This window comes from Pieris brassicae, chromosome Z (assembly GCF_905147105.1).
Source record: "Pieris brassicae chromosome Z, ilPieBrab1.1, whole genome shotgun sequence".
In the NCBI taxonomy this organism is placed as follows: Eukaryota; Metazoa; Arthropoda; class Insecta; order Lepidoptera; family Pieridae; genus Pieris; species Pieris brassicae.
This window is the reverse complement of record NC_059680.1, coordinates 11,431,510-11,458,591: the sequence shown is the minus strand read 5'-3', so window position 1 is coordinate 11,458,591 and position 27,082 is coordinate 11,431,510. Positions and strand designations below refer to the sequence as shown.

The 27,082-nt window shown below is 32.8% G+C and overlaps 1 protein-coding gene across 2 annotated transcripts; it reads left to right on the top strand.

Annotated features, from left to right (window-relative positions):
* Positions 1–1,895: 1,895 nt before the first annotated feature.
* Positions 1,896–26,339, top strand: LOC123718449 (mediator of RNA polymerase II transcription subunit 23). Of its 2 annotated transcripts, XM_045674943.1 has the most exons (19): positions 1,896–2,131; positions 2,238–2,306; positions 3,665–3,909; positions 4,330–4,462; positions 4,827–5,009; positions 5,500–6,272; positions 7,061–7,455; positions 8,766–8,940; positions 9,732–9,901; positions 10,213–10,331; positions 10,939–11,126; positions 11,808–11,988; positions 13,434–13,579; positions 20,533–20,756; positions 21,250–21,516; positions 21,816–21,974; positions 22,297–22,582; positions 22,972–23,178; positions 23,409–26,339. In XM_045674943.1, the coding sequence occupies exons 1-19, from the start codon at positions 2,090–2,092 to the stop codon at positions 23,539–23,541; spliced, it is 4,095 nt and encodes a 1,364-aa protein (XP_045530899.1). In that variant the 5' UTR covers positions 1,896–2,089; the 3' UTR covers positions 23,542–26,339. The 2 variants fall into 2 exon arrangements, with proteins under 2 accessions (XP_045530899.1, XP_045530900.1); XM_045674944.1 differs by lacking the exon at positions 2,238–2,306.
* The last annotated feature ends 743 nt before the right edge of the window (positions 26,340–27,082 follow it).

Genomic DNA, 27,082 nt, shown 5'->3' with positions numbered 1-27,082 from the left:
CAATCTTTTTTGTCGTCATACAAATTGTTACTATAAAGTAGTTTTTCGGTAGCGAATTAAACTACCACTAAATATCATATAAAATGCAAAATTAGAGAGAGGAATCCAAACACACAAAACGCTTTAGAATTGGAAACCAAATGGATTTATCGTTATATATTCGTACTATATTTAAGTATAAGTGAATTAGTATTATTTATTACAAATTGTTGAAGACTGTCGCGATTTTTATTTAATCTAGATTTACTGTGAATCTAGGTCATAACTGTACTGGTTTTGACCTTCAATCATCAAAATTCTGTTTAAACAGATAACAAACAGAGATAGATGACTTACCATTGAGTCATCTAAATTAGGAATAATTGGTGTTTTGACAAAGTTTTACTGAACTTCTAAACTAGGTTAGGTAATCTATATTTTTTACTAGTTTATATCTAATGCAAGGCTTATTTCTTATCCGCAACAATAACCTACGTTAGAAGGATCTTCACAACAATTTAAATATTATATTGGAGATCGGTAAAGGGACATATCGTGACGAAACCGGTATGCCTCCAAAAGCACGAAACACGTTCGACACAGCGTATTTCGGGCAAGAAAGTTCATCACCTACTTGCCTACAAAGGAAGTACGTTATCATCATTTTAATCCTATATACAGATAACTGAGTCCAAACCTAAACTTGACTTGAGTTTCGAGTATTTCACTTTTCTCTCACCGAGATTTCCATACAGTCCTAATGTTGCCCTGGCTCGACAAGAACTCCATATTCGGTAAACGCCTCTTTCGAGTATGCCCATTTATATGGGTCATGTGCTATTTGGTATATAGAAATTAGCTTAAAATTATAGATAATAATATAAAGGTAATATGGTATAAATTAAATATGAAATAGTGAAAAGTAAGGATATATAGTATTTTATTTATTATTGGAGATACTGCATCCATTTTCATAAACTTACACTATTGTTTTCGTAGAGATGTGCAAGCACTTCGAATAGTGTTTTTGCAGTTTGATGCAATGTATGATTTACGAAGATATTTTTCTTCTGCCATGATCTGCATGTCAGTTAAAATTGAAAATATGTATGTAATGACTGATATGCCTAATGTAACCATTAGGCGTATCAGTTAATGGAAGACAAGACGTCGGACGGTCATGTTTGCATGCATTTTTAATAAAATTATGAGATGTAATGAATGACTGATGACATGACTTCGTTAACCACTGTCTTCGTCGTATTCTGGGCATCTACTGGCCTGAAAAGATCTCTAACGAGCAACTTTGGGAGCACTACGGATAAAACCCGATCAACCAGCAGATCAAGCGACGCAAATGGAATTGGATAGGCTATACACTCCGAAGGGATCCCAATCATATTCCCAAGCAAGCACTTGATTGGAATCCGCAAGGAAAGCGGAAGCGTGGCCGTCCCAAACAAACCTGACGCCGAACAGTTGCAGACGAGGCAAAGAGAACCGGGATGACTTGGAGCGAGGTGAAACACGAGGCTCAAGACCGAACGCGATGAAGACTCACTGTGGACGGTCTCTGCCCCACCTAGGGGTTTTAGGACGTTAAGTAATAAACAATTCAAAATATAAAAAGAATTATGTATATTCCTTTTTTAAACTTGACTCGAACAGGTTTTATTAAACCAAACTTAGGAGCTCAAATTGTGTTTGACCATCGATGCCATTTAGCTATTTCAAGCTCTTCATACTATTCCATGTCTTCGATGCGTTAATTTTAGTTTCGAAATGTTAAAAAAATATTTTTGGTTTGTTTTATTTTAAATGGTTGCGTTAGCTGTGGTTAATTGGTTCAGTGTCATATACGTATAAAACTTTTAGAACAATTGTCATAGACAAATCTGATTATTTATTATCTTGTTGTTTCAGCACCTTGTGAAAAATATTATGGATTTGATTAGTAAATGGACATGCTGTCCATTATTAAACTATTTTTAAGTTTACATTATAAGTTGTACCTAATTTTAAAATAATGGATCTCTAGATAACTGTTGGCTTTGGCTATGTAGTTTGAGGTTTTTCTCTTAAGGTCCAAGAAGCAAACAAGTGTGTAAAAATGGCAGAATCACAAATAGCAAACATTGTTAATGAAATACTTGTAAGTAATTGAATAATTACTTTACTATTCAACATAATTTTAGTAAATAATGGATTTCTAGATAACTATTGGCATTGGCTATGTAGTTTGATTTTTTTCTCTTAAGGTCCAAGAAGCAAACAAGTGTGTAAAAATGGCAGAATCACAAATAGCAAACATTGTTAATGAAATACTTGTAAGTAATTGAATAATTACTTTACTATTCAACATAATTTTAGTAATCGTTCTTATTACATACACTTAATTAAACACCTTAGCAATAAGTTCTGATGAGTGTGTATTAGGATATTTAGAAATTGGCTAATCTCTTTCTGAAGGAATTCAGTACAACTATTTATGGAAATGTTTTACACAGCAACACCACTCTTGGGGAATAAATTTACATTTTATATAGGGTATTGTTAATCAGATTGGTACTCTTTTTAGTTTTTGTGTATGACTGTGTAGATGCTTGTTTACTTTAGCTGTGTAATTATTAATATGTTCCACATTAAAATTGCTTTGAGTAATATTTTTTTGATATTTACCTTTTCAACATGTGGCTCAATAAGATCCACTTCTTTGTCAACTGCTCTTAAAAATGTTAGGTTAAGCTTGGGTGTTTAAATTATGCTGTGTTCTTTATAGCTCTGACCATCTTTAATGCACATTTGATTTGAATTTTAGTTTTACATCTTAATCACTTTTAATTTTTTTAAATATTCATAAATAACATTCATATATATTTGATTCCGATAATTAAAAAAATATGCATTTATTGCATTTTAGTATAAAATTTTAGTATTGGTAAGAAGATCAAAATAGTTCAGAGAGACATGTGTTGATAATTAGGTAAACTGAAGTGTGAATGTCAACTGTGCTTTGATTCTTTTCATTAAAATGATTCATTGTTACCATGCCATAACATGTTTTATATATCTACTACTGTTATACATACTAATCTAAACTCTTGAGCCATCAGCACTAGCATCCAAGTTTTCCTGTTTAATTATATTTGGTATTCCTGGAAATGATAGCTGTAATGGATAGTGACATAAATGTTGCAGCAATATTAGTGCTACATTGACTCTTTCATTCTTCCTAAGAATCTTATCTTAGGTAGACTGCACAAAAATATTAAAAATTCTTCAATTTAATTTATTATATTATTACAGTTTTGAAAATTAAAGTAAATCTAAGATGGTTTATGTACATGGCATGTCATGAAAGGTTTACATAACCTCAACATCTGGTGCGTGCATAGTTTTATCACCTGTCCTAAACTGGGTTCACAGTCATAATAGAAATAATATAATAAATGAAATAGGAGAATGAAACCTTTTCAACTTTTTAGAGTTATGCAACTGACATTGTAACTCTGATATGACATTTACAGTATCAGTATATATACATTATAAGAGAGTAAAGTTTTTCACAAAATTTTATGTTTGTTGTGATGTCATGTTTCTTACTAATTTATAGTGAATTTGTTTAAATCTGTCAAACTCAGCCTTATTTAAATTACAAGTTAATAATTGTTTTGTTTTATTTTAGCATGTTGAAGCTGTAGAAGAAGCTTTTAGCTGTTTCTTAGTACATCAACCTGGCCAGGATAATGAGGTTTTGAATATGCATCTTAAAAAGTTTTCTGCTATAATGGCTAGTGCAACTGCAGAGTATCAAGATACAATTATCCGCAAGTACTTGGCCCTGACTGCAGTTTTAACCAACTGTAGGCACATGAAGAAACTAATCATCCTTTTGGAAAACTTAGTAAACACAAATGTTATTCAAGCAAGGTACTGTTTGGTACAATAACTGTATTTGGATGTCTTTCTAAAAAAGCTATAAATTTAAATTTGGCAACAAAGTAACTTTGAGATATAGTTATGATTTCTCTATAACATTATATGTAAATTCCTCTCCATATTATTACACTTTAAATGCGTTTGTCATCTGTGGTGTGAAGGATAAAAATTATCTCATAAAATCAATATCGTAGGTATAACTAATGAATATATCTATGAACATAGAATATATGTGTATTCAATAGCAATAAAAAACTTTAAAATACAACACACTCGTTTAGTTTCTAACACCCCGAGTCTTATAGAAATTTAAACGCTTGCAGTAGTTTTAAATCAATAATTTAACTTCAGCCATAAATTTCAATAAATTAAGAAATTTTATTTTTAATTATGCAATTAAAACCTTTATAGGATGCTATGCGATAGCGTACTTTCGTGTGAGAGACTAAAATATCAAAATGCTGAGTTTTGGATAGAGTGCTTCAATTTGATGAGAAGAATAATTGGTGGTGTTGATTATAAAGGAGTCCGAGATGTCATGAAGGTAAAATTTACTTAATTATTTACATACATATATATTATTGTTAATAACGGTAACTAGAGGTATACATTAATTTAAATTTTATTATTGAATAACATTATTCAGAAAACAAAAAAATTTAGGTTGTGAAATATAATTCCTAATTGGTTCACTGATTTGATAGCATAGCACAAGACAATTTCTGAGCGAAATAACTCATTTTACCTAGATGTAAGCATAATTTTATGATAGAACGACAGATACCAGCCTTATGAGTTTAAAAAGAAAATGTTATGATCACTTTCAATGTATCGATGGTCATATTATTAGTAAAAATATATTATTTTTAGTTTGTGAGTATAATCATCAAATTGTTCTTAATATGCAGGGTTGTCGAGACAAAGCTCTTACATTACCAGTAAAATTAAGTTCCAGTACAATGCCACAAATGAAAGCTGTGCATAACATACTGGAATATATTTTTGACCGAAATGCATCACTTTTACCTGCATACTTTATAGTGACGGAGATACAAAAAGATTATCCTGACAACAGGCATTGGCCGCACTGGGTAACTATTTATATACTTTTTGGTTTTACATATTCCTTAAAAATAATTGATTCCCATAAACCAATTACTAAACATGTGTCCCAGGCTGGAAGTAGTGAAACGGGAGCTGGTGACTTTCCTACATTTACTGTAAATATTAGAATTATTTATTAGAGATAAGAGATTTTCATAAAACCTCGGTCATATACTTGTGATACTTCTGGCAATTTGGTCCATAAACAGTGACAGTTAGCTTACTTGATGTTTTGGAAAAATAACTAACAAAACATGCTTTACTTTAAGAAGCTTAAAAAACATGTAAATGCTTTTAATTGATGGGCCTTTGATACTCGATTGCATATTTGTGCAAAATTTTAACACTAAGAACATTCATATATTTCCTTAATTTTGAAAAGGTTGTGACATACTTGTCTATCATACATACACGACGTACACAATTCTTGACAGACTGGAAATGCCAAGTAAACAAACATTTTCATAACATTTTCAGCAACTATCAAAACTATTTACAAAATTCGTGGAAAGTTTTAAGCCGTGTGCACAAATGGTAACAATAATTGGTCACTCAAAAATGTTGCCAATAGTTGAATTTTCCGGTTACGCCGACCACCTTGTGAATCCATGGCGGCTTGATCCCACAACATTGAAATTTTGCTTAAAAGGAAACCTACCATATGACGATGAGCTGTTTAAGCCTCAAATTGATTTGTTAAAACATGTTTTACAACAGCCATATTCACGTGACACGATGTGTTCGATGTTAGGTCTTCAAAAACAGCATAAACAAAGATGTATAGCATTGGAGGACCAATTGATTGAGCTGATGATATTACCAATGGAACGGGGCGACCAAGAGAACGACGAAGACGAAATGTCTTCGACGCATTGGTGCTGGCTACATCTATCGTCACAAGTTATTTATTTAATATTGATTGGTTTTGCCTCATTTCCAAATATAGTGATGGGGTTACATAGCAAGTTGATAGGGCAAGATATGAAGAAAGGTAGGGACCATCTGATGTGGGTGTTGCTTCAATATATATCTGGAAGCATACAAAGGAATCCTTTGTCAACCTTCTTGCCGATTATTAAATTGCATGAATTGCTCTACCCTGAGAAAGAGCCGATTCCAGTACCGGACTGTACAAAGGCATATTGTACCCATCAGCTAGCTGTACTTTGCATTTGGATGCATTTGTTGAAGAAAGCGGAGTCTGAACATAAGACTATGGTGATGCCTCAGAATTTGAAGCTTCAATATGAGTAAGTTTCACCTTTACTATAGCCTATTTTAGCGTTTTTTTATTTATGAAACCATAAATTAACTTAAAGTGTTAGGTTTTTATTAAAATTCTAATTAAAAAAACAAATTTGTCTTGATCACTTAGACATTTTGGGAGTTTTTAGCGCGCACCACCGCTATGTGGGTCACGACTTCTTCGACTGGGTCTTTTAACAAAAGAGCGTACCAATTCGCTCGAAAACTCTGGCGAGCCTTATGGAAGTCCATGTCCGGTATCATCTATCATCAGATGAGCCTCCAGCCGTTTTGTTTTTGACTCTCACTTCTGATTATCACCTTAAAACAGACTTAGTGCTAGTTCTATTCACCTATGAAATATCCTTTCCATATTTAACTATATATAACAAATACGGTTTTTTCATTACTATGAAACTAAATAGTTGGTAGTCTATTTTTGTGCAGCGAACCCATTGTATACAATTTCGATAATATCTCAATAATTGATGTCGTAATATAGGGAGTTACACAGTTGATTCGTTTTATATGTGTGTTTGTAGTGAAAGGTTCATTCAAAGTCGAGCCCTACTGGATTTGGCCATACGTATACGTTACCCAGGCCTCGGGCTTAGAATTCTTTTTCGTAATAATTCATTTTACAATAGGCAAATATGGCTCTGTGCCTGACTGACGGTCCATCCGAGCGATTACTGATTACGTATATAAGTCTGAGGCTCAGGATGAGAGTTGTCAAACCCTCGAGACACGAGACAGTCCTTTTAAGTTAACATGTATAATTTTTGTATTATAGATTTCTTCAACATCTCATGTCGTCAAACAATGTCCCATCACTAATAGGCTCTGACTACCGAATAGCGCTTTTGTGCAACGCATACTCAACAAACCAGGAATTCTTTGCCCGACCAATGGGTATAATGATTGAGACATTGCTAGGTAACCAAAAGGCGTTACCCAACGGAAACCCCTCCACACCGTTACCCACTGTACCATTATCTATGTGTATACTGGACAGTTTGACCCTACATTGCAAAATGTCGTTGATACATTCTATTGTGACTCATATAGCGAAATTGGCGCAGAATAAAACCAATTTACCCAATATGATGGCTCCGGCCTTGGTGGAGACGTACAGCCGCTTGTTGGTGTATACTGAAATTGAGTCGCTTGGCATTAAAGGATTTATAAGTGAGTATTATTTTGACTAATCGAAGTTAGGCAATGTATTGAATTTGTGTAGTAATTGTTCTATTTCTTGATCGGTGTAATGGTGTAGAGAATTCTGAGGTAGATAAAAGTAGGTATATATAAAAAACGTAACTAGGGTTTTTGTAAGTATCTTATAAGTAAGAATTTCGGTCAAATTAAAATATTGGTTCAGTCGTGTACGTATGTATGTTGTATACTACATTTCATTATATTTAGTTTTATTCAAGTCACAGAAAATTCATTATTTATCTAAAGTAAAAAAAATCTTAACCGATTTGATTAATGACTTAAATTTAATTGTTTAAATGAAAATATATGTTCTGGGATGAGTGCCAAATAACAAAGGTAATAATTACTAACATACAAACACCTAAAGGACAACAACGCACTTGCGAGCCATCTGGCAATGTGTGTCCATGGGCGACGGTATTAGTTAACATTAGGTGAGCCTCCTTCCCGTTTGCCTCCTATTACGTATAAACAAAATTTTTGCCTCTGTATTAAATTTACAATATTCATTGGTTAAAGATTTAGGTTTTTTACGAATATATTTTTAATTAATCTTTATATTAGTATATTAACGTCGGACTAGTTAATGATGAAATAAATAATGTTTTTAAGAAATCTAATTACATTTTTATGTTTTTAACTCAAATTGAAAATAACTATTCATATAGGTTAACCAAGTACACTTATGAACGTCAACAGAAAAGATGTTAAATTGATTCTAAATTTACATTTACTACCAGTACGCAAGTCAAGGGCGAAGAGCGGGCAATAAACTCTGCGCCACTCTTTTTCATCGCCAAGTTTTGAGACATACAAATTGTTTAAAATCAATAAATCATACATTACATAATCGTCTAATTTATAAAAACACTTATTGATCACGTTTAACTAAAGTTTGTTGTAAAAACGAATACAATTGAAAGAAAACACATTTTTAACCGGATTAAAGCTATTTGTATTATTATAAACTTATAATTATTGACATAATTTTGTCACCGTGACCACGCACGCTGTAAACTGTAACGCTGTGTGTCGGAAAAAAATAAATTTAAAATTATGTAAATAAATATAAGTTTATAATAATACAAATAGCTTCTTAATACAAATCCGGTTAAAAAAGTGTTTTCTTTCAACGTGTAAAAGCTACGTTAACAAAGGCAATACTACGAATACAATTTCCGTATATGGAGTGGTTTATCTTTTGGAGCCTGTTTGGTCGGCTAACCTCTAATACGGAAAGAAAATTGTAATAATTTTAATGGAGTATAATTTTTTTCCAGATCAACTATTGCCGAATGTCTTTAAATCTCACGCCTGGGGAATTCTCCATAACCTACTGGATATGTTCTCGTATCGGATTCATCACTTTCAGCCTCACTACAGAGTGACATTGCTGTCGAACATACACTCACTCGCTGCTTATCCACAAGCGAACCAAACTCAGCTGCAACTATGGTAAATTAGTTAAAACCCTCAGTCTTAATCTCAAGTTATCTGTTTATAGACTAGTATTTGATCACGAACGCCTGACATTTGCTGATCGGAAGTGGCCTAGAATTAGATGTGTTTTTTTGTGAATTCCCCTGAGGGAGCGTTTAAGTATTACGTAACGAATTGGGGGGGGGGGGGGTCCGTTAGTAAAACGTTACGACGCGGGGCGGGGTTCGAACTACACATTATTGTTAGTATTATTGTCCACTTTCTAGTACTTTACACCACATAATGGTAAGTTTTAGGTACAAAGAGTCACTGGAGGTGGTCAATAAACGTTTTACTATTGCATACAGAAAACGTTACGGCGCGTTTCATGGGGTGGTGTCAAGTATCTCCAAAAATTGCGTGACGTAATACTTGCACGCTCCCTGAGCGCCGATCTTAACAAATTATTTTAATAATCGATTTTAAATATAAATTTGACATAAACTCTAAAAATCCCGCATTATAATGTCAATTGTATACTCGTATTTAGAGGACATGATGTACAAAGAATCAACGTCGTTAAAAGTTGGATTAAAGGGCAGGTAACTCGACCAATTAAATATTAAATACTCTTTTTTATGTCATTTTTTCTTCACGCTCGGATTGTTGAATATAATTAAAAAAAACATCACAATGTAAAATTCATTTACCTTTTAATGGCCATAATTTTGTGTCTGTGACATGGAATTTCTTTTAATCATTACTCATTAATTAATCAGACACCCTGTATGAAGTAGTACTTATGTAAGTGAAAAATATATTTTCAGTTTTGAGAGCACAGCCCTCCGACTAATAACTAGCCTAAGTAGTTCGGGCGTACAAATGCAAATGTCCCGAGTTGTGACTGAGCCGAAGTCACTCGTGTCAAGCGAGAGTGAGGAGCTCAACCGAGTGCTTGTGCTCACTCTAGCACGTGGAATTTATATGAGCGGTGCCGGTGAGTTTATAAGGGGTGTTCTAAGTTCTATTTCGGGGAAACAGTTAATTTCTACGTCTTACCCCATTACATTACTTTAAATTCCTGATTAAATATTCATATCTATTCGTATGTATATTGAGTCGTATCAGTATTGAGTTACTTAATTTCGCTGTAATGTTTACAATTATTAATAAATAATGCAAAACCTTTTTGTGTTATTCAAATATAATTCAAGCTGTAACTGAATTTAAATGTTACTAATATTAATCAATTTTAATAACATCCATATAAAAATGATATTCAAATTTTTATATACATTTTATATATAGGTAGTGATAGCGCTGCGGTTAAAGAGTTGCTTACAACGATTATGACAAACACACCACATATGTGGTCACAGCACACGCTGCAATGCTTCCCGCCGGTCCTTGTCGAATTTTTTACACAGGTAATAAACAAATATACCTTTTCGCCCAAAATACTTGTATCCACTCTTAAAAACGATCTTAGACTAAGTACCTACAGATAAGATATATTCTTGCAATATTAGATTATTAATATATATAGATAATTAATATATATAGAGACATTTCTCTCAAGAAAGTGCTAAACAAAGTCTGCCGCCATGGCAGTAATAGAAGCTGCGATGACATAGACGAGGAACTTATGTTTTGTCCTTATTATTCTCATTGATGTGACAATGTGCTATCGCACTCTAAAAGTTCTATCTTTTCTTTGATGATTTATGAAAAAAAATGTAACAATCTTGTTTTTACGGTGCTATGACAACAATTGAAGGACATTCTTTTAAATGAGGTGTAGTGAATACGACTTGTAAATATAAACCTGGTTAGTTAACTTTTTTTTAAGCCATTTATAAAACTTTTGTAAGTGCTACCTAAGAACACTTAATGTCAGAAGGCTCGCGAGTACGTTGCTGGCCTTTGAAGAACGATACGCTCCTGTGGAGGATCCAATTCGAATTGTGCCGGAAATGACGGCATTAAAACACAAAACTTAAGGCGAGCTTAATTGAGAAAAATCTGAATTTTCAGAACCCTGCTACAAAGGAAAACAAGCAGGTCCTAAAGAAGTCTGTTGAGGAGGAGTATCGTAAATGGACATCGATGGCAAATGATAACGATATAATATCACATTTCTCGGTTCCCGGAACGCCGCTTTTCCTCTGTCTCCTTTGGAAGATGATCTTTGAGACGAATCGAATTAATCCAATCGCGTTTAAGTAAGTAATTTAAATATTTTTATGTTCATACAATTATCACTTTTAACAGTTTATTAGACTAACCTGAAAGTTTTTAGTTAGATTTTCGTAAGGAAATATCTGGCCTATTTTGGGACTTAACAGCATGGCAAGTGTGTCTGTTCCATGTCCCATTAATATGAGCTTTATATATATATTATTTTTATAGGCCATATTATGAGCATTTCTTAACGTTACCAAGAAATCTATCGATTTATATATAAATAACAATTTAATTAAACGCAATGTCCAATCATCCGTTGGCGTGTGTCAATTGTCATACTTAGGATAGGGTTCAGAAATGACGGTTTTATTAAACATAGGTTTTGTTAGACTAGTTTTTTTTTAATGTAATAGGAGGCTCACCTGTTGTTAAGTGATACCGCCGCCCTTAGACACTCACATTGCCAGAAGGTTCGTAAGTGCGTTGCCGGCCTTTCAAGAAATGGCTTCTTACTTCAGTGGGCAGCTGGTTCCACATAGGGCTGTTGCGTGGCAAAAATAACAAAAGAAATGCTCAGTTGTGGAACGACGGACGTCCAGGTGATACAGATGGTAGTTTGTATTCTGCCTTGACGTCCAATAGTGAAACAAAACATAAGTCTCTCTTGGAAGTCACACTCCTCGTTCTCGGTGTCATGATAAGCTTTTCTTTTTCTTTAGAATTCTGGAGCGTATTGGTGCTAGAGCTCTGTCGGCGCATTTAAGGAAATTTTGCGATTATTTAATGTTCGAAGTGACGAATCCAGCCGGGGGGCCTCATATAAACAAATGTGTCGACGCAATCAACGACATTATATGGAAATATAATATTGTAACAATAGATCGCCTGGTTTTGTGTCTTGTGAGTTTAATTTTCTTATGACAAATATAATTGCCAAAAAATATGGTAGCTAATACTGTGATGCCAACTCCTAGAGAATATTCCCCCTAGAGGCAACTTTAAAAACCCCAAAAGTTTTTGTTCTACGCTATTTCGTATACTATTTCGATGTTGGAGTATTTGAGCTTTTTGATATTTCAGTTATCTGGTTTAGTTTAATTGGATTCGAGGCTTAAATTTTATAGAAACGTGAGTTTTTAAGTATAATTAATTACAGAAAAAAAAACCCACAGAACATCTGGATTCTCCCTAAATTTTGGGTAAAACGCCCAAAGTGACATCACTGAGGTAAAAGTCCCCGCGCTAGGATATCCCTGTGTTGTGTGGGTGACCAACTATTTTTCAGTGGTTTATATAGACAATATAACATAGTAAATATATAGAACACTTAATTATGGATTGAGTTATGGAAAAAAAAGACGTTCACAGATAAGTCGAATCGGTGTCGGAGATTGTAAATATGTTTTGTAATCTGTGTTTGGTAAATTAACTATTAAAAAAACTACGTGCTTACAACAGTGATCACAACTTGGCTTGCCTCTAAATTTACACACATTTATTTACGCCAATTTTTAGGGGTTGCTGCTTGAGAGCTTCGCTTATTTTTGCTGACAAGAGGAAGGGGAGGAATAAATTGCAGTAAATCTGTTTTGTAATACTCCAACGGCTCTTCAACGGCCAACTTCGACTCTTTAACTTGGCGATTAAATAATTATGATCAAATGACCCATTTAGGCGAATTATTAGGGGTTATTCAAGAAATATTTTTTTAATAGCACATTTTTATACAATTTATATTATGCCTTGAATCCAATCAAACCAAGACGCTAAGTGTTGCCATAACTGAAATATCAAAAAGCTAAAATACTTCAAGATCAAAATTACATCTATTTTATACTTCAATGTATTTTTAATTCATATTTAAAATTACCTCCCAACCGCTTGGGGCTTTTCATTGATATTTGATGTTGATCCTAGGCGGAACATTCTTTAGGAGTTGGCATCGTCATGTTGTCACATAGTCTATTATGGAGTCGGCTATTTGCTACACTTTTAGACAATTCTTAAAAGTCCAGTCGTCCTTTTCTCTCATTTTTTTTACGCTACGAAGAAAAGAGACTTTGGTAGTCTCACTCACTCACTATTTGCACTCACACACTCACTTATGCACTCAAGCGTGTTGATAACAGTTAAAAATCAATAAAAAAAAAACTAAATTATATTTAAATTGAATTGTGTATAATTAAGTTTGTTATGATAGAGCTGAAAACCCTGACACAGGTATTTTTTACTTAAAATGGTTCCCAAATCTTACACATTGTAATGCAATTGAACTTAAAATGAAGAAACAATTTTTATTATTATTATTAGTATAACTATTTATATTCATTTGGATATTTACCCAGGTATTACGACCAAACCCAGATGGAAACGAGAGTCAGGTGTGTCTTTATATTATACAACTTTTGTTACTAAAAGGTTCGGAGTTGAGAAATAGAGCGCAAGACTTTGTTAAGGAGAATTCGCCGGAACATTGGAAACAGAATAATTGGTGAGTGTATAACGCACACATACATATACACACAAATTGTACCATAAAATTGCTTTGATTTATCAACATGTTTCTACTTTTACATTTACTACCAGTTCTCAAATCAAGGGGGTAAGACAACTGGCAATAAACTCTCCGCCACTCTTAGTAGCCAAGTTTTTGACTCGGAAAGGGGCGTTCAAGTATAACCTAACCAGATTTACTGCATTTACCCCCCCCCCCCCTGTAAGTTTTTGTAGGAATCCGTTTTCAAGCATAGACAATGTGATGGAATCACCAAATAATGATAATCAAAGCCCCCCCCCCCCCCCTCTTCTATAGTGCTTACCTTAAACTTGAACGGCCCCAAAAACTAAAAACACTTTGTTTGAAGCTAAGTTTCAATTGATTTAGGGAAAAGTTCAAGATTCATTTTGCAAATTTACGTACGTATCGCTAGATGGCATTAAAACAAATGAGCGTTTGCCGTGTTTAGTCATAATGCAATGCTTCTTACTAGATGGCGCTTTAATAAATTTTGAATTAAATTCTTGAATCAGAGGGAAGGGACCTTCCACAGTCAAGGCATGAAGTGATTTGTAATGTAATGTTAATATGTTAAATTATTTACAAGCGGACCCGACAGACGTTGTCCTGTCTAAACTATGAATATTGATTTCGAATTAGTATAATTAAATAAATATGCTTCATGATATACAACATTATATAAATAGTTTTATTGGTAATCCGACTTGGGGTCACGTGACAAATAACTGGTCATGTGAAAAACATGGATTTTCAAGATTAATGCCACAAACAATTAGCGACCGTCATTACTTTATATGTATTTTATCAACAATAACTCCGATTGAAGCATTTGTTTTAAACGATTTTATTTTTTCTTACATCCTCTTTGACGATATTTCCAGCACTCATTCCGTCAAAATTATATCAAATGCCATATGGTGACATGAAAAAAGTTTGAATTGAAGAACCGCTATGCACTGAAAAACTAAAATTGCTATCGTAACAATTGTCATGATTAATTAATATGGTGAATAAAGTATTCTTACATTTTCTAATTTTCAGCGCACTTTTCTTAATTTTTCTCTTTCATAAGAACCTTCTCCTGACAATAACAAACACAACAACAAAAAAAATTACGAAATCGGTCCAGCCGTTCACGCGTGATGCCGTGACCAAAGGAAACAGGGATTATATATATTACCGACATGTTTCATTTATTTGTAGTGAATAGTACCGATATACAAGTATTTATTGTTAATTAAACTAATGTAGCTAAAGAACCACGAAGAAAAAAATACTAAAAACTATTACCAATAGTAATGTTAAGTTTACTTAATAAAACTAAAACTAAAAAATTATTTAATATATTATCTGTAACTGCGTTTGTAACTATATCATCAATCAAAACACTAAAGATGCACTATGGAGGTACAAGAAAGTTTATTAAACTATTATTTTTGATCGATATTTATGTTTATCCCTCACCACTCTTAAAGTACTTTGCAGATTTAACATATGGTGTAGCCATGGAAACGTTTGGGAGTACATGGTGTTCAAACACACAATTGTTATTTTTATCGTTGCGTAATTTTTACTTAAAATTGATAAATTTAATAAAAACTCAACATTAACTGATTTGTTTGTTTTGATTGATAAATTAATTTCTTTAAAGTCAAAGTCAATTAATTTTATTCATATAGGTACTATTCGTATCTACACTTTATCAGACTAAGCGTCTTGTTTTTAATAAACAATTTTTAGCCACAAATACTAATGATAATCTATATCTATATCAAGACTACTAATAATTAATCATTTCATGTGGTTTCTAAGGGAATTGTAGAAAAATACGACGGACGTTAAAATGGGAAACTAACTGCAGGTATCAAAGCGATGGTCCCATGAAAAATCTTAATGCGATCTAGCCGATGTATGTTATACTAAGTATAATAATTCAGTGCTTAATACGCAATAAATAATTTTCATATTTTTCGTTTGGTACAGCTTCTCTATACGTTATTATTATTACCTTAATGCATATAAGTATTTTTAATATAGCTAATAAGAAATGCGTTGTTACGATTTACGATACGATTGTCCTCTCCTCTTTGCTTACAAACAGCACTTTAATTAACGGTTTAACTTTTTTTATAATTTTTGTATTGTTTGTAGCCAACGTTTATTATTTTCTGATTTCCTTGCCTTTATTGCGGTCTAGTAAAGTTTTTACATCAATTAACAGTTTTTACACTATGACATCTAATCAACTTGTGCCTCGCCAAAGGTTTACTCTAAATGTTGATCTGTCCCTCGGTATTATATACCATTCTACCTCGGCCATTCCATCCTTATATCAACTCTTAAAATTCATGGGCATCGTGTAAGTTAACCTTATAAAGTTTTTGTAAGGATTTGGTTAAAGCCTTTCTTGTAGGCAATCCTTGAGTTTTGTTTTCCTTTTTATTTGTTTGACTTAACCTCATCAAGTTTTGTAAAGATTTGGTTAAAGGCTTTCTTTTAAGTTTCATGGGCGTTGTGTAACTCAACTTTATAAGGTTTTTGTAAGGATTTCGTTAAAACCTTTCTTTTAGGAAATCCTTGAGTTTTGTTTTCCATTTTATTGTTTGACTTAACCTCATCAAGTTTTGTAAAGATTTGGTTAAAGGCTTTCTTTTAAGTTTCATGGGCATTGTGTAACTCAACTTTATAAGGTTTTTGTAAGGATTTCGTTAAAACCTTTCTTTTAGGAAATCCTTGAGTTTTGTTTTCCATTTTATTGTTTGACTTAACCTCATCAAGTTTTGTAAAGATTTGGTTAAAGGCTTCCTTTTAAGTTTCATGGGCATTGTGTAACTCAACTTTATAAGGTTTTTGTAAGGATTTCGTTAAAACCTTTCTTTTAGGAAATCCTTGAGTTTTGTTTTCCATTTTATTGTTTGACTTAACCTCATCAAGTTTTGTAAAAATTTGGTTAAAGGCTTCCTTTTAAGTTTCATGGGCATCGTGGTATTTCATTATTCACTCAGAGGTTTTATATTTTAGCCTACTTTACTGTAAATACCTTACACAATCGTTAATAATAATCGTTTATTTGCCAAGGTAGTGGTACAGTGGTTAGATCGATCAATTACAAAAGTCCACACAATCAGCCATATATAAATAGGCATGCAAATGTTATATACATTTTTACAATGTCTTATTAAGTACATAAAATAATGTCAAGGTTAAATTATTTACAATCGGTGTCAAATCTATGGACCAAATATTCTCCAACGCTATTAAGGCACTTTGCCTTTAAAAATATAATCACCTTTTCCTTTAAAAAATTACATGGCAGTGATCTATAACTTCTGATTGGTGGTTAAACAGTTTTTGTATACATCGTGGTGCAGCGTGCTGGCACCCACAGCCGTGTTGGATCCCTCGGTATATAAAGGCAAGTTTCATTGTATGTTTTGAACAATTTTAGATGTTTTTTTACAGTCACAACTGCTTCAGGAATATATAATTTACTGTCAAAATAAAGAGTTCGTAAAAAAATTGTCTACAGCTTACAAGGGGTCTAACGCCCATAATAGCCCTAATACTTTTTTTTTGAGTAATGAAAACTTTACATCTACCGAATTTCCCGAATTCTTTAGTCTTTCGTTTTATAAAGATTCGTAGTTACGGTTATTGTCTTCTGTCACAAACATTGAAATATCAACCGCATATAGAACGCATTTATTACTAAACAAATTGGGTAAATCATTAATGTACAGGAGAAACAGTTATGGGCTCAGTATGCCACCCTGAGGAACGCCTTTATGGCAATACATAGCTACAGACTTGTACCTCCTTTCAATATGTTTAGGAGAGGAAGTATGTGTGATTTTAACATATTGTTTACGACCAGTCAGGTAACTCTCCAGCCAATTCAAAGGCAATCCCGTAAAGTCTACACTTTTGAAGTAGAATGCTATAGTCTACGTAGTCGAATCATGTCCAAAAAAACTACAGATACCTACCTGCTTGCGCCTAGCGATGTGTTCCGCAATTACCTTAATTAAAGAGAAAGCTGCTAGGATAGTATTTTTACCTCTTTGACCTTACTGTTCATCATTTATTACATTATATTTGGCTAAAAAAGAACTCAATGTTTCGTCACATGAACATGGAGTTAGAAACAAGGATTTGTTTACAGAGTAAATGTTTTGAAGGTTACTGAAAGGTTTATTAGTTTTTATTATATTATTAACGTAATAGTTGTTGAACAGATTAGCTATTTCAAAAGGATCAGATATAATTTCGTTATTATCTTTAAGAATTTTACTAGTAACTACCGGACTTACATTCAGGTCTAGTTTGTCTTCTATAATATTCCAAGTAGCACGAAATTTATTTTTAGCTTTTTAAGATACGTGAAATGTGTGTATTTTTAGATGCCACAACGCATTTTGAGGTAATTGTCATATTTATTGTATTCTTGTTTATTTTCGTTTGTTTTATTTTTTAAATATTTAAAAGTAAGTTGTCTCTTACGCCTACTAGAGATTCTAAGTAATGTAATCCACTTGGGTGTTGTCATTTTGTTATTAACATTAATTTTAATAAGTGAAAAGGAGAGATAATAAAATAACGATAAAGTGTCATGGAAAATTTGGAAAGCTTTATCGCAAGAACTTTCTTCGTGTACTTCGCTCTAGGACAAATTTGAAAGTCATTCCCGAAACTTATTCATGTTTTTGTAGCAGAAATCTCTTCATACACACCGCTTTAAGGTAATTGGCTTTGTTTTTGTGAAGGTGAGCCTTAGAATCTGGCACGTATCATGATCTGACAATTATAAACGTGTTTCTCCTTTAGCACCCTTTATATTACTCAATATGTGGTCTATACAAGATAATTTTCTAGTCGGTTCATTAATAATGTTTACCAAATTATGATTTGATTGAATGTCATTGTAATTTAGAGTTACATTGTGTACCTTTAAAATGTCAATATTCATATCATGGCATTCGCTGTTTTTTATATTTTAGTTTTTGTAAAAGGGTCTGAAATATATTTAAAAAAAATTAACGTCAGTATCGGGCGTTCTGTAACTACAAATTATCAGGCAGTAAATTGCGCCACAACATTCAAATGATTTTTCTAACGCAACAGTTAAGCGGCAAGATATCTAAAGAATTATCTATGAAGATGCACACCCCGCCACGCTTTTTATTGAGCCGACTGAATGATAAGGCCAACTTAAAATTCTTCAGATTCATGCTAATTTCGTAACCTCTTTTTACAAAAGTTTCAGAAGAACATAAAACTTTAGCAGTAGTATTTTTAGTGTACCCGATTTCGTTAAGATATAGTTCAATAGAATCTAGTTTGTTAACAAGTCCTGCTATATTTTGGTATAATAAGTAAGGGCCGCGTATTACGTCATTTAGGTAGGTTCGGAGGTATTTGAGCCTTCATTAAAAAACCTCTATTCTTTACATGTGTGTTCTGGCTAGTTCTTATCCCTTCCTAGGAATATCGTCACGATCACGTTTTTTTTTAAAATATAGTAATTATAATCAAGGATATACTTTAATTTTTTACATACGCTTGTCAAATATTGCTTTTTATAAGTACTGCGTTCAATATCCAAATATGTTTATTTTTTAGAACTATTACAAATAATTACCAACATATTTTAAAGTAAATTTTCAATAAGGAACCTATTCGTACAGACATTTAGTAAAATTATTTTGGTGTTTTTAATAATTTTTAGTAAAGCGCATAATTCTTAAAATGTCTGGTATGGATTGGTATCATTTTCACCTAAGCATAGTACCAGGTAAAGTTGAAGAATAATTTTGTTTTAGATAATTTATAGTTTCCTTTTGTTTTAAAATTTCAATATTTTTCGTAGAATTTTTAAGTAATAGGTTTTCAATTCTTTGGTGCGCTGAATCTAATTAATTAATTTTAATTGTTTGATTTTCTCCAATAATTCGGAACGTTCATATAAATTTCTCGTAGAAATGTCGGGTAAACTTCTAAGGTCATAACAGTCATAGTTCAATTGAGTAGAACTAGATGAAGGATTAAGTGACATAATCGTTTTTCATTATCAGGGGGGAAAATTAAAATAAATAATAACAATAATGACTAACGAAATTCTGGCTTGATTCAAACCGGAACATTAAAAGCTAAGTGTGAGGGGGAGCATGGTAGATAGCACCATTAGCCAACAGGACTATCGCGAATGGTTTGAAATTCAATTCAATTTAAATTCAATTTTTTCAATTCAAATTTAAGTTCAATTCGTGTAAATTGCTTTTGAAAATACGTTAAAATTCAACTGAAGTGAGTCACACCGGAGAACAAAGAATTCACATAATTTATATTTTTCTTCACTTTGATCGTAGTTCACTAGTTCACTATAGCACTTAACTGGTAAGTTTTTCACTTTTTGATTTGTAGATTGGTAGGAAATTTTATTTTAAAACAAAAATATGATTTTATGTGAAATGTTAGGGTCCCTATGTTTTATTGCTATTATTGTCACTGTTTCATAAAAATTAAGACTTGTTTAACATCACCACCACAGAGATAACTTTTACAAACTTACTGGTTTACGTTTTATTTGAAAAAAGCCAAATAAACTATATATAAACAATAAAATAGACGGAGCTATTTTTTACACGCCAGCGCCATTAGATTCTTTCGTTACGTTTACTATTATATAAGTAACACCTGATAACTGACCGATCAATAAATAAATTGGCTGCCGACTTAAATCGTGTCCTCAAGTGACAATAGTAAAAAATGGTGTGATAAATATTTTATAAGTCGCTTACCGCGAGCAAACCGAGATGTGTTAATTTTTTCATGAACAATAAAAATACATTTTTGTCACAAATTCTACCATTCGCATACAGTGGTCATAAGGTCTTAATAGATAAAAAAATCTGAAAAATATGTTTTAGGTATGAAAAGCATTTAGCCTTCCATCGTAAGTACCCAGAGAAGTTTGCCCCAGAAGAGGCAGGTGGGGCGTATGGAGCACCAATACCCGTTTACTTGAGCAACGTGTGTTTACGATTCATACCTGTGTTAGATATAGTAGTGCATAGGCATTTGGAAATCCCTCAAGTGTGTAAGAACCTGGAACAGCTGCTGGAACACCTGGGGTATCTTTATAAGTTTCATGGTAAGTGCGTTGAATAACAAAATTTTAACATATTAAACGATCTCTTCTAGGCATTTACCCAAAATGTGTTGGCGAAATTGTCTTGTCGAAAGTCCTCCTTAAGTTTGCAAGAACATTATTTTTTTAATAAATCTAAATTGATGCCCTATTAACTTAATTTTTTAAGAAATAAATGGAATGTTTTATATATTAATGTTGGAAACACATGACAACAACATATAATTGTTATGTTATACCTGATAAGAAAGATTTCCGGCGAGATATTTCATATAGGAATATTACAATAATACATAAATGCATCTAAATTTTACTGCCAGTTCACAAAGCGCGTAGATATTTACAAACAACAACACTTATCAAGTATTTTATTTGAAAACAAGAGATTTTTTCTCTTGTTTTTTTTAATATTCCAAATAAAAAATATGAATTCGAAAAGTTAAAAAAAACTTATAGCCACGTTTGAGAGGTTCTTAATAAACATTATTATTTTCAGAAAGACCAGTATCATTCCTATACAATACATTACACTACTACGAGACGAAATTACGGGATAAGCCGCTATTAAAACGGAAACTTGTGTCCGCGGTTTATGGGGCGCTGAAGGAAGTGAGGCCGGCTGGTTGGGCGACCACCGAAGCCTTCCAGAATTTTCTCCCCGACCCGAATAAAGACAGAACACCGCAGAATTTGGAAACTGAGTTCTTGGCTTGGGCCCCGGAATTGAATTACTATTTGAGCTTGGTTACACGGATGGTTGACAGTATCCTTTGAAATTGGTACTACCTTCGGTTTTGTGTGTCGTGTACCCTCCATTTTTTTATACGGGTGCTCGACCTTGTCTAAAGCATTTGTCACGATTTTGACAGTTTTACGAGCGATTTTTAAGTATAAATAATTAAAAAATATATTCAAAACATTTAGAAAGAAATATTCTTTGATCTTTAGGTTAGATTCTCGGATTATAAGCGTGATTAGCAAAATATTTGTGTGGAGTTGTTTCCGTATGACTCTAAATTTTTATTGTCTCTTTCCCACCAATGTTTCCTAAACGATATATAGCAATGACGGGCCATTCGCATTTCCCAAACACCGATTGGCGCTTCAACGAGTACCCAAATCCCTCAGCGCACTGTTTGTATGTCACGTGCGTCGAACTCATGACCCTTCCAGTACCACCCGCTGATGTAGCCAATAACCTATTGGATGTGGTTACTAAAGGTACGTTGTTTTTATGAAATGTTTTTCAAAATTACATTGTTAGACATATTTTAAGATACTGAGGTCCTGAATCTAAGAAAAATTGTGGGAAATCTTTAAGTTTCATATACAGAATACTTAAATTATATACATTTTCTGTATAATGGATATCTATATGTTAAAAACTACTGATTTGACTTTGATGAAATTCTCACAGTAATTTTCAAAGAATTGGATTCCGAATATTGTTACATATACTTTACCACCAATTTTATTTGTTGACTGATTTTCACTATCGCTACGCAATCGAGTTACATGATCTTATGTATATTATATGTTTAAGGTTTCATAGTAATCCCAGCGACAAAGATTCAACTTTGGATAAATGCCATAGGAATCATCATGGCGTCTTTACCCGAGGCCTACTGGGTTGTATTGTACGACCGTATAGTTGAACTAACCACAGCCTCCGATATGGTTGAATGGTCCAACGAGTTCACCCCTTTTCAGCTGTTTAACCTAAAAATGACCAATTACGCGATGTTGGAGAACAAATTCAGTTTGACTTTGGCTTTGACACACGCGTTTTGGTACCACGCTGGCGCGGGCCTTATCACGCAGATGCCTACGTAAGTATCAAAATATGGGACCCAGTATTGCCCCTCAGCCTTCTGCGTGGCACTTTATTTATATCTTCTGACGGTAACCAGGAGTAATTGAGAACATTCGCAGCACTTAGCAGACAAGGAGTCCTGATTAAGATCAGATACGTCTACTGGCAGCGTTTATGTTCGGTTAAATAAGGTCTCCGGCGTTTTGAAATGGGTTTTTTATATTTAAAAATGGAAGACCTACTGTGCCTACGTAAATATTTATATTAAAACAAGCTTTGTGGTACAGCCGTGTAAATCATTAAACAATAGTCTTACTTTCAATGAAACGTCTCTATTCATATCGAATGTTTTTATATAGTACTTCTATTTTGGATCTATATATTTAAAGATTTGTAATGTTCCAGTTTTGTCAAAGAGAGACTGTCTCCCGAGATCCATACAGAATCCCAATTGATATATCTCTGCCACCTTGTTGGTCCATTCCTGCAGAGATTTAACTCGGATATATCAAGAGCTGTCATGGAGATCACCATACTTTTATATGAGCTGTTGGCTCATGTGGACAAAACTCAGGCGCATTTGGACTTTATTGATCCAATTTGTGATTTACTGTATCCTTTTGATATTTGGTTTTAGTTCAAGAAGGCAGTGTAACATTATTTTATGTTTCGAGGCCGGTAACGCACTTGCGAACCACTGGCAATGTGCGAGTGTTTGCCACCTTTTCTATAACAAAGGTTTACACTACAATTTTCTATTAACAAAATATTGTTAGCTAAAAATCTAACACAATGTACTTGTTTATAAATAATATTGAACAATTTTCCTAAACGCATATCAGTTATCACATAAAATACATGTTCGTGGGTGACACGTTGAAGAACGAGCTTGAAACGGTTATTCGTAAACTTCGTCCCGCTCTGCAAATGCGTTTGCGCTTCATTACACATTTGAACGTTGAAGAGATCTTCTAGCAGCACGACTACTACAGCTATACGCCTTCTAGCTCGAGTTCGAACTCAGAATAAGTAAGCTGTAGTATTATCCTACGATTGTCATAACGAAGCTTCCAGTTACAAGAATCGAAGTGTCGATTGCCATAATAAACGAAGCGATTATTTAATTACAGATATTAGCACGGAATAAATAAAAAAGGTTTGGAAGGGAGTTTGGTTGAATTTTGTTCTAGTACTGATGTTGTCTACTTTATCCATACAAAATCTGTGAAGTGTTAAACAGTCAGTTGCTTTACAGTTGCGGCACGCTTGCTGTGCATACACAACTCTTCCATTCTTATTTATTTGTTCCGTTGAAGCATTGATGTCAAACGAATAAATGATTTAGATTTTAATTATATTTGGAAATCGGAAATTCGATTATCCATTGGTTACGAAGTTTCCATTTAAGTGGTTGGAAGTACGCTTTCGACGATTACATTTATAACGCGAAATTGATAAATTTTGATATAGAATGGTAAATTATTAATATGGGTTCTATTAATTACGTTTCGTATAAGGATAATTTCTTATGAATTGAGAAATATCAAGTAATTAAATAAAATTGTTCTATGAACCGAGATCATCGAATACTTATTAATAACGAACATAAGTTTGTATACAGAATGTTTTGCCTTTTTTGACATGATTAGTGACTTGACATGACAATGACGTTTGTCTAGTGACATTTTCTAGCTAGATCAGAACTTCTTAGGCTTTGGCTTTATTGTTCGGACATTGGAAAATTCTGTATTTTTATAGCAACATTTTTAATGTATTCATATACTGTAGTGAGTGTATTGAAGTTGGAAGAGTATAAATTATTTAAAATTGATATATCATACAAAAAGCATTGCTATACAAAAAGATATGTCGAACAATAGGGGCAATACATACCCTTCACCCTGGTGAAGCCTTCATAGAATAGCAATACGAAAACATCTCTAAATTTTAGCAGAGGAAGGAGTCATGAGTAAAAACGTCGCACCAACGAGAATGATCAGAGAGCGAGGTAAATGTAACACACGCTTTTGACGTACTGGAGTCATACAAGTCGAAATCTTACATTTAAAATGTCAAAACATTCTATAAAATTATTAAATGAAATTTATGCTATAAATAATTTCTACGAAAGTTATAGTATACCATTAAGAATAAATCATAATTGTAAGAATACTTAACCTGTTTTTAATTAAAATAGATTATAGACTTTTGGTCGACAACAGGGTACAAATGTCACGAAATGAATTTCGTGACATTTGACAGGAAAATAATATTCAAGTATGCTTTTTGTGTATGAACAATTATGATCAATTTATTGTATTATTTTTGCTATATAATTATAAGTAATAATGTAAAATTTAGAAACATTGAATTTCGTATTAAAATGACGCGTCTTTGAATAAGTGGTGATCAAATAGTTTAGTCTATAAGATCTGTTTTAATAGATTTTTGTTCCTTATCTCCTCGATAACACGAATATTTTTTGGTATATTGTGCTTGTATAACATTCAAAGACAAGATACTTTGGATAAACTTGTCTCTGGATCGAATTGTCAATGTCAATCTACGAGTGACTATACTATGGAAATGTTGCGTTTTAAATATTTCAAGGATTTATGCAAAGTTACCGCTTTACAGTTTAAATTCGTATTTAGTTATATACAGCCACAGAGTGCTGCTCGAAATTTCTTATTATTATTTCGTTAACGTATATCTGTGTGTGTCTAGATTTAACGACATTCTCATACTCTATATACAGGCAAATCATATCTAAACCCCTTTAAATTCCACCTACGGAACAGAGCTCATTGTCATCTTATAAGTCGTCGCTTGTTTATGGTTTTCTACATAGAATGAAAATTTGTTTATTAGCTGTATCTTGTAATATAAAATTATACGATTCACGAGTCCAAATTGTTATTAAATAAAGCAAATTTCGAAACAGACATTTATAGTATTGTTATTCGTAGATGTTTTAGGCGTAATAAAATAGTCTGACGTAAGCAATAAATTATTTGTGAATAATATAATCCATGAGATCTCGAGCTGGTTGTAAGTCAAGAAATTATTTTTTCTATATTGGTTGTGAACAGTGAAGCTCCACTTGGACCGAGAGGCAGGATTTTATATCGTAATTGCATTAATAATAGTAAAACTGTTAATAAATTATATAACATAAGTTAGTGTGTTAAATATTCGTGGTTAATTCAGCATTACAGAAGAAATCGTAAACAGAGAAAATTAATTAGGACGATAGGATAGCTGATTTTCCCTACAAATATGACATTTTAATTTAATAGCTTAAGTCAGGTAGATCCTATTCTTAATATTCGTATTTCATTTGAAGAAAAGAGGGAGCTAACTCTTAAAAGGCCGGCAACGCACTCGCGAGCCCTTTGGCATTACTGTCCATGGGCGGCAGAGTATTACGTGACCTCCTGCCCGTTTATAATACTGTAAGTTATTAAGGGCCTAAATGACGGCATTTTTTTTAAACTAAAATATAACTCATATGATTGAAGATGTGTTGCCGACCTTATAAGAAAGTGTAAGCTCTGATTGTCCTCTTGGATCATCTACGTATGATAGGGCAGATTGCACCATGTTTCAGCCGTCTCTGCCAAGGAGAAATATTTTTTTTTATCCTCTAATGTGTAATACCTTACATACGTAAGTACTAACAAGATGCAACTATCACAATATAACTAATTAAGATTAATTATGTTTAATATGCAATGTAATCACACTTGAATCGATTGTAATTAATTTACTTATGATATAATAAATGATTATTTAATTATTTTTTTTATACCTTTCATCTTTTATGAATATATGTGCCGTGCACATGTGAATGTAATTCACGCAGGTTTGTTATTAATTTCACTAAAAAAACTATGTCCAAATAGATAATTAGTGAGAAGTACTTATATCATTAAATTGGTAACGTATAATGTTACAACGAAAAATAATGGTAATTATATAAACGAGAAAATACTTGCGTTTTCTTGGCAAAAACCTTTATTCTCGTAAGGACGGAAATTTCTGTACATAGCAAGATTTTATTATTTGAAAAGAAATCCCTGACCTGGGAGACGCTGAATAAAAAGATACAAGGGGTGTATATGAAACTATTAATTAAATGTTGCACAATAACTACTAGACTAAACATTAAGCAATACTAAAGCTTAACAAAAGTTAGATATAATCTTATGTGGTAATCTAATAAACTTTTTTAAAAAATTTATTCAGAAATCGTTAGAATATTATAAATTCTTGTAATTGTTTTTGAATTCCATTGTCCCAGTTTTAAATTTCCCGCCTAGCAATTGGGCGCTGCTTTTTGACAGTTACGCTTGCCGAGTTTCGGAAATAGCGTCGTTATTAAAATGTGTTGCCATCTATAAGTTACAGGTAAAACAACGTTATGATGAAAATAATAGTAAATGCCTATCGTTACGTCGTACGTAAATGTCTGGATTTAGATATCCAGATATTTCCAGGAGATTTAATGTGTTTA

Coding starts and splice junctions, on each gene's coding strand:
- LOC123718449 (XM_045674943.1), top strand. CDS start 2,090: ATGGCAGAATCACAAATAGCAAACATTGTTAATGAAATACTT. Junction 2,307..3,664: donor ACATTGTTAATGAAATACTT/GTAAGTAATTGA, acceptor GTTTTATTTTAG/CATGTTGAAGCTGTAGAAGA. Junction 6,273..7,060: donor AATTTGAAGCTTCAATATGA/GTAAGTTTCACC, acceptor TTTGTATTATAG/ATTTCTTCAACATCTCATGT.